This window comes from Bubalus kerabau, chromosome 4 (assembly GCF_029407905.1).
Source record: "Bubalus kerabau isolate K-KA32 ecotype Philippines breed swamp buffalo chromosome 4, PCC_UOA_SB_1v2, whole genome shotgun sequence".
NCBI lineage: Eukaryota > Metazoa > Chordata > Mammalia > Artiodactyla > Bovidae > Bubalus > Bubalus kerabau.
Genome location: NC_073627.1, coordinates 41,712,804 through 41,727,709, shown reverse-complemented (window position 1 = coordinate 41,727,709; position 14,906 = coordinate 41,712,804). Strand labels below are relative to the sequence as shown.

The following is a 14,906-nucleotide window of genomic DNA, read 5'->3' as shown; positions in this document are numbered from 1 at the left end:
TTCAGGTGTTTTCCTCTTTCCAGACCCGTGCACACTGCTATACCTTGGACATTTAGGGGCTTCTGGACTCAGAAAATAAGCCGTTGGTGAACGAAAAATAAATCACTACCTCTATCTACGCCCAAACATGAAGATTATTTACTGTGCCAAAGATGATGATTTCTTTCAAATCACTGATTCGTTAGTCTTTTGGGGGTGCGAGGCAGGACCGTGCATGGGATTCCTTTGAAGATCTAATGAGAACCATGACTCTCCCAAGAAAAATGCACGACAATTTTACAAACAAACTTCGTAAGGTTCAGACTCAGAATCCAGGGTAAGAACTCCCTTAAATGTTTTGCTTGGTAGGAAGGATAAAGGGAGATGTGGAGAGTAGGGGAGACAAAAGCAAGAAGCAAATACTACCAGTAGAAAATGGCCCAAATACTTTCAGGTATGTGATGTTTGTATAAGTAAAATGATGAGCGATTGTCTTAGTTTACAGAAATCCATGTGCCACAATTTCTAGAGGTATCTTGGATCTTTCTAATCCTTCCCTGGTAAAATGGGGGATGTCAGCAAGAGTTTGAGGATATCTAAGTTGTAAAATGGACATGAGAACATCACCAATAAGCTGGACTCCAGACAGCTCTGTCTAGGATTTTATTAGACTGCTTTTTTTTCCCCCAATATACCAGTATTGGAAGATTGAGACAAAAAGGCACAAACTCACATTAAATAAACAAGGTAATCTAATCAGGTCTACAAAGTGTATTTTGTAAAAGAAGTAGCACTAGGAACCAACCAAAATAAGTAAGGGAGTCCCAGCAGGGACTGTAAGAGAATTGGGGAAGATATACACGTGCCCACAATACTGACCCTGTCCCCTACGCCTCTCCGCGAGAAGGCCAGAGCCCAGCACCCCTCCTCCCCCAGAGGCACCGCTGCTTCCAACTGGGACTGCGGCCCTGGAAATCTGATTGAAGCAGCTGGTCTGAAGGGGCATGGCACATCCTCAAAGACTACCCTTGGAGCTAAGCCTTGCATCCTAAGCCCCTCTGAATGCTAGTCAGTTCGGGCAGGGTAAGTAAGAAGGGAAGGGAGGTACTTAAAAGGTATCATTGCCCAGCAGCGACACTCTCCACAGGGACAGAACAGACCAGGCTCATCCCTCCTTACGCTGATGTGGACTGGAGCCCCAGATCCAGCTGACCTCTGAATCAGCTCACATGGATGCTGAACTGGGGCAACAGGTGGAGGCGGGTGGAGCTAGAGAAAAGGCCCACAAAGAGCAAGCCCCGCTGCTCCCCAAGTTGGAGTGATATGTATGAATCTCAGAGAAGAACTGAAGGAAGGAGACCAACATCTGCTGACTCTCAAACCACGTAAACAATCGTCTGCTTCCATTATCACTGCTTGTTTCTCCCAGGCTAACGCACATCTGGACTTCACTTAGTTGATGAATGAAAGAAGGGAAAGCTTTAAGCACAAATATAATTACAGCTATTACAGAACTTGTAGGAAAACATTTACATTTTTCTCCAGTAGGAATGCCACTTCAACCTTCCCTGTCAAATGCGACCAGCAGTTGGGCTGCTAATAACCAAATGAATTGCCCCAGATCCATTACTATAGACCCCACAAGGTGCGGACACTAAAAGGAAGGTGTGTTGGGGTATCTCGTGGTCCCAGAGGGGACTTAGTGAAGGCAGGAGCTAACCACGCTGAACCTGTCCCCCCTGCCTTGCCCCAGGGGGGCCACAGGGAAGCAGCCATCAGGAAGTCCCAGGCGTGACACTCCCTTATTGCACTTAGAAATCAGTAAGGCAAAACAAACTGACAAAAACCTAAGGACAGATCATCCCATTCTGCTTCTTGCTCCCCTAACAGAGATTTGGTCTCTCGTTAGCTTGAGTCACTGCACACTCGGCCAACAAACTTCACGAGGCTTGGGAGATGTCAAGTGACACCACGGCTATCTCACAGATTCTCCCACTGGGAAGGCGTACTCCAGCGCTGCCAAGTCACAGGCGAGTAGGAAGCCCTCAGCAGCCTCTGCTCCCCCACAGGCCTGGGCTTTCACACCAGCCAACTTTGGTAGAATTCGCCACTGCGATCACTCCTGGCTCTTGATTGTCCAGGGCAGAACTCTGCATGGGGGCAGGACAAGCTGAGCTCTTGATCCTTTCCAGCCACTGGAGAGGAGGGGGGAACGTGTTCTGGGAAAAAGCTTTTTGCATGCTTGTTTTGTGCAGCATGAAAAGATCAAGACCCCTTGTGTCCTGACCAGCCTCAGACAGAGGACAGGAATCTAAGAAAGCACAGAGAGGAGGGGGTTATTGCTGAGTGGCAGCACCAGCCCAAAAGGGAAGAAGAGTGTGGACACAGAGCTCCTGGGGATGGTGGGAGCTGGGGGGTGGGCACACTATTAGGTATATATGGGGCAGACTCAATTCTAAGGGCCACGTGGGACAGTCCCCTCCAGGAAGAGTTGACCCGGGCATATTACAGGCTCTGCAGAGATTTAGACAGAGTAGGCAACAGGAGGGCCAAGGAGCCATAGGTATTTCTAAGACGAGTGACCAGCGATGCGATGACTGGAGCAGGGGTTATCTGTTGTTTAATTTTCAAAACAGACTGGCTGGGCCTTGGGTACTTCCATGGTGCCTAGAGCACTCTTAACAGTGGGTTCCTGGGAGCAGAGATCAGAGTTACGAAGCCACACTGATGTTCTGTGCAACTGGGGGGGAAACAAATCTATTTCTGCCTCATCCCCTCTCCCCCTGTGAGCACTCAAAATTGCAAAGACCTGCCCAGGAAGCCAAACACTTCAGTTTATCCCAAGGTTGAAAACAAAGTAAATCGTTTAAATCACCACATCACAAAAGGTAGCTATTTTCAAAGACTAAAAATGTCACTTGGAAATAAAGTGGGGTGGGCAGGGCACACAGAAATGGGTCAAGAACACAATGGTTGAAGAGGGAGGCGCTGTAAATACAGCCGCCTACAACGCCACACATCTCAGAGGGGCAGGTTCCCGCTCACACGGGCTGCATAATACCAGACGGTCTATTTGTTCACAACAGTAAAGGGCATCTAGAATTAGCTACGGTAAGGGGTCAGAGTTGCCTGAAGAATGGGCACAGAAGGCTGCGTCCGGAGATGGCCTGTCACTCGGGAGCGTGGAGCTGCTGGGCCTTCCTGTTGACCACTGGCTTGCAAAACTGGAAGAGAAAGAAAACAGAAACACTAAATCATGGACGGGGGAACTTCAAAAGGAGGAAGTACGCCAGGCGGGGCGGGGGGTGAAGAGGGAGGGGACTGAGGTCCCAGTGGGGACAAGAAGCTGGCGTCGCCACCACCCATCCTGTCCTACCCTTTCATCTCCCAGAAGGTCTCCTCAAGCGTGCGGGGCAGGAAACGCAAGCAGAGGTTCGTGGCACAGCGGCTGAGTCCCGGGCCCCCCAGTGCTAGGCTGCCAGGTTTTATTGGATAACGTTATTTTTTCTCAGAGCCAGATGGGGAGCAGGGCCAGGCCTTTCGTTCCGTGCCTAAGCCCCTCTGAGCTGCTGGAGGAAGAGCAAGTCTAGAGGCTCTGGGAGCTGACGGAAGGATCCTGGGAAGGGATGACCATGTGCAACAAGGGACATCCCAACCTGGTCCTATGGCCTGGGCAGAAATACTCTCCCAGTACCTGAAAGGTGCTGTCTCCGATGGGAACAGTCTGGGATCAGAGGGTACAGAGAGGAAGGAAATGAAGCACCAGACCCAACGAGGACCACTAGGAAAAGCTGTCTTGTCTGGGCAGCGAATTTTCCAAGGGTGGGACAGGGAACGGCTCTGGTCCAGGGGGTAAAGGAGCAACCAGAAGACCAGCTTCCACTTGAAATGGCTGCCCTCACGGGAGGAAGAGTAATTAGGTGCAGATAAGCTCTGATTCTCATCCGCTGCCCCCTTCCAGCCCCACGTCCCACCCCCTGCCCCTGTCTCTAGTGGGTCTGTATCCAATCACATGGATCCCTGAAATGTCTTGAAAGCCCTCATCTCCTTCAGTGGAAGCCCGAGAGCTCTCTGTCACCACAACCATCATTACAACTAGAGGGCAGGATGAGGGAAGAGGCGAGGACCCAGACTGATGACTGATTTTGGCGTCTGTGATGCGCTCAGTGAGAAACTTGGTACATACGGTGCAGGAGGGGGAGGAGTGGCTTTAGTCATCCGCCGTCATGCCTTTCACTGGGTCCTTTTGTCTCATCTGCAACAGAAGAAAACAGGAGAAATGCAAGGTGTTTGCTGCTGCTGGAACTCCGCCACAGGCACAAATTCCTCCTCCTCAAGCCTGCCAGCGGATAGGGTAGAGCATGTATTTTGTGCACGAAGCAAATCAGAAGAACTGAATTCTGTGTACACAGGGCCAATGCCACACAATTTATAGCTCTGTCACTGGTCCCACCAGCCATGATTTCTAGTTCTTTCCCCTGCGTCTCAGTGTTGGGGTTTAGTTCTTAAGCTCCTCTCTTTCTTTCATTAATTCAACAAATATTTATGAAGCATCTTTTTTTTTGCAAGGCACAGTTCCCAGCCTGAAGATTCAGCCATGAACCAAAACAGACCAAGTTTCTCCTCAGGGAGCTTACATTCTGGGACAAAGTAAAGGGAAGACAGAGAAACTAGTCCACGTCAGATGGGGCTGCAGGTTGCTGGGATGGAGAATGGCTCAGGGGAGGTGCTGTTTTATGAGCTGCCTGGGGAAGGCCTCTCTGATAAGTGATGTCTAAGCAGAGACCTGAAGGAAGTGAGGCAGGAAATCCTGTGGGTACTCAGGGGCGGTGGTGGGGGGTAGGGGGTGGGGGTGGGGGCACAGCAGGAAACATTTCAGGCAGAGGGAACAGCAATTCCCTTTCCTGGGCTCTGCTTAGAGGCTTCACCTGGGACTTGCATGTTTCCAGGGCAGGTGTGTGTGTATGTGTGTGTGTGTGTGTGTGTGTGTGTGTGTGTGCGCGTGCGCACGCAGGTTCCATCCCTGGTTGGGGAGGACCCCACATGCTGTGTGACATGGCCAAAAAAAAAAAAAGAGGCTTTGGCCAGTCTGCCCAGTCAGCCAAGTGGGCACAGGGATGGAGAGTGCAGGTGGCAGAGCTCAGCTTGGCAGAAGTGCGAGGCTGCTGGAGAACAGGACAGGGTCTTCTCTGGGAGCACTGAGTGGTCCCTGTCCCCTGCACCTTTCAACAGCAGTGGACACAACTTCTTGCTGGGAACACCGTGCTGGCGATTGCTCTCAAATCCTTTCCAACTTGAAAATAGATTCTAATTGCAGCATGTCTATAACATGGCTATTATAACTTCCCATTAGACATGTCTTCACTGTCCATGAATTTTCTGCACCAGGTTCAATCTTTACTCATTCAACAACTTTTGAGCCCCTCAGAGCATAGGCGCTGGAATCAGACTGCCTGGATCACATTCTGGCTTCATCACTAAATTGTGACCTTGAACAAGTTACTTCACTGCTCTCTAAGCCTCAATTTCTGTAATAATAAAAATAGAGATAATAATAGACACTACATATGTCATGGGGTTGTAATGAAGATTAAGATATTCAGGGCGAGTACTTAGCACAGAGGAGTGCTTGGAACGCTGTACATGTTATCAGTCCTGTTATGTCTTTGTTCTAAATAGCACAGCAAACATGCCATGTGTGCACGTAACACTCAAGAAGCTGCATGTTTAAGCTACAGCCTCCTCAGTTGTGCTTTATTCACTAGACTTTCAGCCACATTATTCAGAGACTCTATCTCATCAGTAGTAGCTTCCCACTGGGAAACACCTTTGAATATACTTCCTGCCACATTTCAAACCCATGACCATTGTTTACCGCCCCCTAACTATTATAAATCACTGAGCCCACGTGGAACCTGAACATGAGAAAAACATCCTCCCGGTCCTCCCCAGAGTTTCCCATAGTCACTCCCTACTGATAATGATTACTGTGATTATATCTAAACTCGTAGCTTGGTCTTTCAGGCTCGAGTTTTCTCAAAATCCTTTTCTTTCCTTGGCTGTGCTGAGCCGCTTGTGGGATCTTAGTTCCTTGAGCAGGGACTGAACCCAAAGCCACAGCAGTGACAGCTCTTAGCTCCCTCTTGGAATGCCTCTTCCCTGTAGATTTTGCTCAAAACTCACTTTCCTAAATGGTAGCTTTAAATTTGTATTGCTCCTATAACTTCGGTTATCCATAGTAATTAATAAAGTACTTTATGAGCTTAACAAACTCAAGATTTTTCTTGAGTCAAATTTTTTAAAAGACGGAAGGTTACCCTTGTGATGTGAGGTTGGAATTGGAAGTATTTGTGTGAACATAATACATCAGAGAGAGATAGAAATAGCTACAGATGTTAAAATCCCTCCACGCCATCCTACGAGGAGGTCTGGGATCAGCAGCACCCCAAGACTGATGACCACACCCAGGTAAACAAAGGTAACTTCACCCGGACTGGACAAGAAGGACAGGCAGAATACAAGGAAAAGAACACCAAGCCTGTGACCTTTTGGTCTGAAATACAGATGCTGGATCTAATCGCGCAGAAGCACTGGACTAACCCCAACTGAAACACCGTCTACAAAATGACTAGCCTATCACCTCCACGAATGTCAAGGTCATGGAACTCCCAGAAAACAGAGGCTGCGCCAGACTGAGACTAGGAGGGTGCGCTGGTGGACGCTGTCTTACCCTTTCCTTTGTATTCTTGTCATCTTCATTAAGTTTGAAACTCTTTCAGAAAACAACAACAAAAAAGAAAGTCCTTCAAAATAATTACAAAACCTCCTACCCCACCCCCCAAACCAAAAATGGGAATGTCCCTGGTGGTGCAGTGACTAGGACTCCATGCAGGGGGCCTGGTTCGATCCTTGGTCAGGAAGCTAGATCCCACATGCCACAACTAAAGATCTGGAGTGCCCACAACTTAAGACCCAGCGCAGCCAGCCAAATAAATGAATGTGAAAGAAGACAGAAATGCACTCATTACATGGCTGCTCACTAATGACCATTCATGTACATTTTCAATAATCAAAGAGGCTAAGGTTTAGTATTATGGGAGCAAAGCTCTTTGGGTCTCAAGCAGATACCTATAGACCCTGAGAGCTCACTGCCTGGCTTGCATTTACTAACGCAAAGACAGGTCCTGTTCTCCTATTGCTTGAAATAAGATGCAACTTCCTATCAGGAAACACGATAGCTTCCTTTACTCTCAAAGACAAGGTCCCCCCACAGAGGGTGCACCGAAATAAAAATGCATTATTTCATTCTTACAATGAAATGTTCTAAGAATGCTTATTTCCTGTTTCCAGGGGCCTAAAACGAGAGATTTTATCTAATGTTTATAGTGTTCCTCGGATCAAGCCATCACCGGCTATCTATGCACATACAGTCGAGGAACACAAAAACAGAAGCTCCGGTCCTGGATGATTTCTTTTTAGCAGGGCTTTGCTCTAGGCAATGAGGCCAGGGGCTGGAAGAAAGGGACTTTAATTCATCTACTTATTTTTATTTATTTATTTGGTCTTCTTCTTCTTTTTTAAAAAATTTTTCTGCATCTTTTGAAAATTGCTTTTCCTGTAAGTATGAAATACACCTTTGACTTAAAGGAACTTGTAAAAGTATCAGTGTCAATTTCCTGGGTGTGATATCATACTATCATTTTGTAAGATGTAGTCACTGGGAGAAACAGATCTCCTCTCTGTTTTATTTCTTACCCCTGCATGTGAATCTCACAATCATCTCAAAATAAAAAATTCAGTAAAAAAATTAAGCTAGAAGGAAATCTAAAAAAGAGGGGATATATGTACATACAGCCGATTTACTCTGCTGTACAGCAGAGACTAACACAACACTGTGAAGCAATTATACTCCAACAAAAATTAAGTAAAAAATTAAGCCAGTAAAAAAAAATCATTTATGACACTGAATAGTAACCACAAACCTGTTCTGAAAGCACATAAATACAAGGCAAATGCGGGACTGGACTTCTTTAGAAACCTACTCAATAAACAGGTTCAGCCTTTTGGGGGAGAAATCTGGCAATAAGTAACAAGAATGTTAAATCCTCTAATTCTACTTGTAGGAATTTATTCTAAGTAAATAATCCTAATTACCCAAACAATGGAGTGCATAGAAATTTCTCATCATGGCATTATTTATAAACAATGAAAACCTGCAAACAACATGAAGGAAAATCCAACACGGGCCAGAGAGTACAGAGCAAGACGCAGCTACGTGAGAAACGTGCATGTGGAGGGACTTTTCTCCTGGTTTGAATGCTGTTACAGGGTTTAGAGAAGAGTGAGAGGACCACCCAGGCTCGTGCAGCACCATCAGAACCAAGTGTCTAAGAATTCTTAAAACGTTTACAGTGGTTGTTTTTAAATAGACTACAAGTGATTTTTTTCTATTTTTTTACTTTCCTAAAAACTGTTTAATGCTTATACATTACCTTAATATCAAAAAATTTAAATATTTATAAAGAAAATAAAGCTGCTCCCCTATTTCAAGATGCTGGTCAATGTTTCAGGTGGTCTGCTCTGGGGTCAATCACTGCTGGGCAGGGTGGAGGGAATTAAGACTCCAAGGACAGCATCAGCCTCAGAAGACAGGGATCCCTCGGCCTCAGAAGAACTCGCTCTGCCCTCTGCAGGCACTACGGGAATCTCAGATACAATCTTCCACAGCCCAGCACAAGAACCAGGCACTGAATGTTTTAATCTGAAGACCCTTGTCTATCACAATCCCAAACAGGGAACTCTGGGATGTAGTATCATGCCAGGCACTTCATTGCACAGGGATGTTTAGGTAATTGATAGGTAATAGGTCCAGTGTTTAAGACTTAAAATCTAGAAGTAATGGTGAATCATCAGTCAAAAAGCCAAAGGACGGAGCAAGGGCCCTCTTCATCCATACTAAAGTGATGAGAAAGAGACAGGCACATTCAGACTCAAGCAAATGGAAAGGGAGATTGTCTACAGAGACGCTCAGAGACAAGCCCGCCAAGTGAGCCCACAGAGCAAAGAGTGCCACGAAGCCTCTGAGCTCCATCCCAAAGTACAAAGTCCAGAAGGGATGGGCAATGGAGGGATCAGAGGAGCCAAAGAGAGAGGAAGACCCATGGGGGAAGACGAGGACGAAAATGCTGCAGGATCTTCCATCATGTGTTCTTTGCTGTTTTTCAGCAAATGTTCTACAGAGTCCTGTAAACAGGGAAACAAGTTTTTGTTTTTGTTTTTTTTTACAATTTTTAAAATGAGTCCTCTTCTCCCTATCTCATTATCTCGAGTTAATGACCAAGGTCCAGGAGGTACCTGCTCTCTGAACTAGAAGGTATCCTTAACTTCTCTGCAAAGAATACCCAGGGCACAGGTAGCCGAGAGGATGTCGTGACAGTGCGTGTCAGATGTCAGCTTACCACACGTGACAGGCACATGGAAGACCTCATAAATGTCAGCTTCTATTAATAATAAAGTATGTTACTGTGCGGGAATTCCTTGGCAGTCCAGTGGTTAGGACTTGGTACTCTCATTGCCGTGGCCCTGGGTTCAATCCCTGGACAGGGAACTAAGATCCCGTAAGCCACAGAAAAGTAACTTATTGCAAATCAACTATATACTTCAATTAAAAAATATGGATAGATACATATGTTTATGACTTCCATGTTCATAAGACACGGAGTTCCCCATTACAGGAGGTGCTCAAGCACAAGCTAAGGGGAAAGGGCAGAGAAGACTTGAGCACTGGCCACATATTTAGACTAAATGACCTTTAAGGTACTGTCTTCCACTTTTGAGGTTATGCATTTCTTAAGAACAGGACAGGAGAGGAGGGAGGGGAGAGAGGGAGAGCCACTGCTCCCCCACAGGCACACATTTCCTGACATTTTTGTTTTTAGGGCAAAGGCCTAATCTCTTGATCCCTTGTTTCTCAAATCCTTGAGCCTCATCCAAGAATGGCGGGTTCACCTCCCAGAGGACAAGAGTTATGGCAGGGGTGACTGTGGCCTTATAGTGACCTCTTGTAACTCACAAAACAACCCACTCACACCAGACTGCTATGCCTTGGTTTAAAGAATAACAGTCATAATTTCTATCACAAACTTGCAGTTAATCATGGCAGGCTGGATGCAGTACAAGCATTTACTGCTATTTCTCCTCCAAAGCTTAGCATGATGACAGTAAAGGAATTAAAAAAAAGAAAGAAAAAAAGATGGAAAGATGGAAAACTACAAAGACAACAAGAACAGAGGAGGAGACAACAGCAGGTAAGAGATGGAAACAGCATTCTGGAAGACGAGAGGAGGACGGAGGAGCAGTGACTAATCTGCAGAGCAGCAGGAGCTGCGGGTGAGGAGGGCAGCTGAGAGGGAGCGGACCCACTACTGCCGCAGGTTCTCCAGAAGCTTGGCAACCAGCAGCACCAGGCGCCTCTACGTGGAGGGAGTGCGGCTGGGGTGAGAAACGGGTGACTTCTTTGCAAGTGGAAATAAAGAAGAGTATGGCTCTGGCGTGTCCTGGTGTTCACTCCCCTGGTTCTCAGTCTGCCCCCAGGACCTTTCCCTAGATCAGCTCCCAAGATGCTGGCCTTGACCAGCCCCATGAAAAAAGGCTGGGGTGTCCTCTTGAAGCAAAATGGGCAGCCCGAGAAAAACAGACTCAGGAGCCTGAAGTGGGAAGTCCCAGTGGAACCATCTGACTACCCTTCAGTAAGCCCAGCCACTGATTCAGAACTTGGGTGAACTCTGGGAGATGGTGAGGGACAGGAAGGCCTGGCGTGCTGCAGTCCTTGGGGTCGCAAAGAGTTAGACACAACCGAGCGACTGAACAATAACAACAATTGATTCAGAGAGCTTCATCCACTTTTTGGAGCTTCACTCTTCACTGTGAATGGACAGCCCAGGACCCCGTCATTGGAGGGAAGCCCCTAAGAGGAAACACAAAGTCCAACGGGAAGAGGAGCTCAGTGGAAACAATGTTCAGGGGGAAGAGAGACCTCAAAACCAAACGCAAGAACCAAACCCCATGCTTCAGAAAAGGAAACTGATGCCAAGAACAGAACAAGAAGTGCTTAAGAATGTCTTAAATTCAATAGAGGAGACAAAAGTTAACATCAGAAAACCTCTCCTAGAAAGCATACAAAAAAGGAGACAAAAAATAAGAAAATCAGAAGGTCAATTCATGATGTCCAACTTCTAACAACAACAACAGAAAATTCCAGAAAGAGAACAAAGGGGACAGAAGGGAGAAAATCATGAAACAGGGGACACAGAAACATTTTCCAGAACTGAAGAGATCTTCAGATTAAAGTGTCTATCGAGTGGGAGCAAAATGAATGAGAATGAACCAGCCTCAGCTACTGATATGGTGGCAACCAGCCCAACCACCCACCACCGTGAGACTCAAAGACACAACTTAATGATACAGACACAAACTAAGCTAACAACGAGGGGCGCGTTTACTAACTTCCTAAGAAAACCAGCAAAGTATCCACGGAAGAGATGAAAACCAGAGGAGAGGACAGGGTTCAGATATGTATGTATATGTATGGCTGAGTCCCTTCACTGTTCACCTGAAGTTATCACAGTATGTATTAACTGGCTGTACCCCAATACTAGAGAAGGAAATGGCAACCTACTCCAGTATTTTTGCCTGGAAAATTCCATAGACAGGAGAGGCTGGCGGGATACAGTCCATGTAGTCGCAGAGTTCGACATGACTGAGCTAATGTATGTATACCCCAACACAAAAAATTCAAAAAAAAAAGGATTGCAAGGGGCTACTTCTGGGGCCGCAACCTTGGGGATAGGGCAGAAGAAGCCAGTGTCTTCCTCCTAAGTGTGGGATACTACCTGAGTTCAAGCCTATGAAAATACTGGGCTGACGGTACTGACTGCGGCAACAGTTTCACGGCCGTCTGTTTATCTGCAAACTCCGCAAGATGTGCACGTTCAACAGGGGCGGCTCTCTGTATGTCAGACCTCAGTGAAGTGGCTTTTTTAAAAATGGAAAAAAAAAAACCCTCTGAAAATAAAACTGTGATAGAAGCATTTTTAGAAAGAGGAAAACTAAGAAAGGAGAGCGACACGTGAGCCGGAAGCGCAGTCAGCACCAGGCTCCACGCCGCCAACGGGGCCAGAGCACGCCCCCGTGGCTCTGCTTGCTTTCCCACCGCCAACTGTTTAAACAAGTCCAGTTCCGAGGAGGGATTTCTGCATCTGCAGTTATCTTGGACAATACAGATCATCCAAACTTTTGGCACAATTATGCACAGAATGGAGAAACAAAGACGAGGGCCGGGGACTGAAGGAGAACTCTGAGGACGAGTGCCCGCGAGCTGCGGACCTGAGGGAGGCAGCTCAGCAGATCCCCTGGACAGCCTGCCCAGAATTCAACCCCAAGAGTCTTATACTCTTTAGATCCCAAGAGTTTTTAAACGTTGGCTGTTGGCCAACGTTTCCATGACCCTGGGGTATGCTGGCCTGCTTGGCAGCAACAGGCAACTGGCGCTGCAGACTAAAACCTCAGAGGCTCTGTCCCTGTTCCTCCATTTGGTAACTTGTTTCTTTTTTTTTTGGTCAGGACTCAGGTGACCACAAGATTCAAGGCTTCTCTCTTACACTGTTAGAATCGCCAGAGCTCTGGACATTAAAACCTACCGCTTCCTGAAGATCTTTAGCAGAAGCAGGACTTGTGTCCAAAATCCTGCCACTTCCCTGGAACTGTAGCTGAATGAATAACTTAAACATCTGCCTTCAACAGGAACTCACTCAGCAAACCGCTGCAACCAGTGAGTCAGCCCGGAAGTGTCATCCTGGAGGGTAGAATCCATTCCCCACGAGGCTCCCCCTCCAAGGAAGAACACGTGGGCCCACTTTCCACCAAGACCAGCACAGCGCAGCGGGAACACCAGTGTAGTGGGGGGTACCTTGGACCTGGGCCTGCGTCTCACCTGAGGGCCCGCCAGAGAGCCAGGCACGGCTGTGCAAAGCTCTGCCTGGCAGACACCCAGGCTCCGTGCCAACCCTCCCAGGGCAAGGAGGGAGAGATGGATGGCAGTTCCTATGAAACAGAGCTTCCTGCCTCATTTTTAGCCCCAAGAGGCAGGAGGGAGACCCCGATGGCATGTAGAGGGAGGAGAAGCGGCCGAGTGACTGAGTTGCTACGGCTCCTCCTCCCTTGACTGTGTCACCTGCAGGCTGTGTGACCCTGGGCCCGGCCTTGAACTCTCAGCGCCTCTACCTCCTCACCTGAGTGTGGGGAAACAGCGGCACCCCCTCACAGGGGTTTGAGAACCACAGGAGATGGGCCGAGACCTGGAGAAGCCCTCCAAATGATGCCTCACACTGGTGGGCGCCTGAGTGCTATCTACTAACAGTCTCCTCAGAGGGAGTCTTGCAGGCAAGCAGCCCCAAATTCCTCAAAGGAGGCAAGAGGGGTGCTAGGTCTTCAGGCTCCCATGGAGCAGCAGATAGCTATCCTTCTGGGAACCATGCCAAGCCAGAAAGAAAAAAAAAAAAAGGCGGGGGCAAAGGCTCCAAACTCTAAAATAGCTCTAACACTGTTAAAAAGGGGTTGCGGTGTGCATTCCGCCACTGTCCTCTGTGGGTTATGTGCGTGCTATTCGTGGACCAGCCCAGCCTGCCTCCGCCTCCCGGGGCCACCTCCGCCTCTGCAGCCCAGCACGGCTCCCCACCCGGCTTTGGAGGACCGTTGCGGCAACTGCATTACTCACTTGGCATTCAGCACAGCCCGCCATATCTGTCTCTCTGGATATGCCAAGACCTCGACTAGACTGCAAGTTCAAGAGCACAGGCTGCTTTCTTCCTTGTAGTTCCCATATCGCCTGGCATTAGACCTTACCCACAGTGGACGCTGACATGTTCCTAGAACCACAGGACGGTGCCCTTAGTGAGCTGCCCCGGCACGACAGTCTCCTAGCGGACAGCCCCGGAGTCTCCTCGGGCCTCCCACGTACCTCATCCAGCTGTCTCTTCGTCTCGTCTTCCATCCTTCGAATGTCGTCCATCGTCAGGTCGACCCACTTGTCCAGCCAACAGAACAGCTGCCGGTGGAAGTTTGTAAACAGACGCCTCTCTTGCTATAAAAAGGAGGGACCCAAGTTAGAACCGGAAGGTGTGGGCCGCTGCGGCAGCCCTCTTGCCCACGCCCTCCACGCCAGCACCCACACTGTACTGAGAAGGTTGGGGGGGGAATTGTAGGTACCCTACTGGCTGATCTGGATAGGTCCTCCAATCCCTCAGGTCCATGACCCTTGCCTCCACATTTCTGATGGGTATGGCCTCAAGTCAGACAAGCCCCCGGGGAGAGGGTGGTGCCTAGCTTGCCCCAAGGCTCTGTGCCCAAGACAGGCAATCCATGAGCCAAGATCCCAAAATGACTGTGCCAAGTTTCCTCCTTGTCTCTGGAGCCTCGAGACCAGGTTAAAACTGGCCAGCAGCAGGGGGAGTCCCTGGCAACCTAGTGGTCAGGACTCTGTGCTTCAACTGCCAAGGGCTTGGGTTCGATCCCTGGTCAGGGAACTAAGATCACGTGTGCTGCGTGGCATGGCCAAAAATAAGTAAATAAAACTGGCCAGCAGCTATGAAATGTTGCTCAATTTTACCAGACTCTCACACATCAGAGAGAAGGCTACAGCAACTTCTTAGGTGCCACTGGGGCAAGTTACTCAGTTTTCCTGGGTCTCCCATTTACACGTTATTACTTTTGTCTGATATTCTGTTAAAAAAAAAAAAGCCTTAGATTTGTCTAGTTCAGTAACTCAGGGTACTGGAGAATTTGGTCCATAGTACTTTTTGCCTTTTGATGTCAAGCAAAGATCCTGAGTTTTATTTGCCATTTAATCATAACAAGCCCCCTCCTGTTTC

General features: G+C 48.0%; 1 protein-coding gene across 1 annotated transcript in view; it reads right to left on the bottom strand.

Moving 5' to 3' along the window:
* Positions 1 to 629: 629 nt before the first annotated feature.
* Positions 630 to 14,906, bottom strand: part of PITPNA (phosphatidylinositol transfer protein alpha) — a 35,667-nt gene continuing 21,390 nt past the window's right edge. The window contains exons 10-12 of the mRNA XM_055576970.1: positions 13,997 to 14,119; positions 4,166 to 4,234; positions 630 to 3,203 (exon numbers count right to left, since the gene is read on the bottom strand). Coding sequence (XP_055432945.1) covers positions 4,190 to 4,234; positions 13,997 to 14,119 — 168 coding nt within the window. The 3' untranslated portion in view covers positions 630 to 3,203; positions 4,166 to 4,189. The remainder of the gene's footprint in view (positions 3,204 to 4,165; positions 4,235 to 13,996; positions 14,120 to 14,906) is intronic.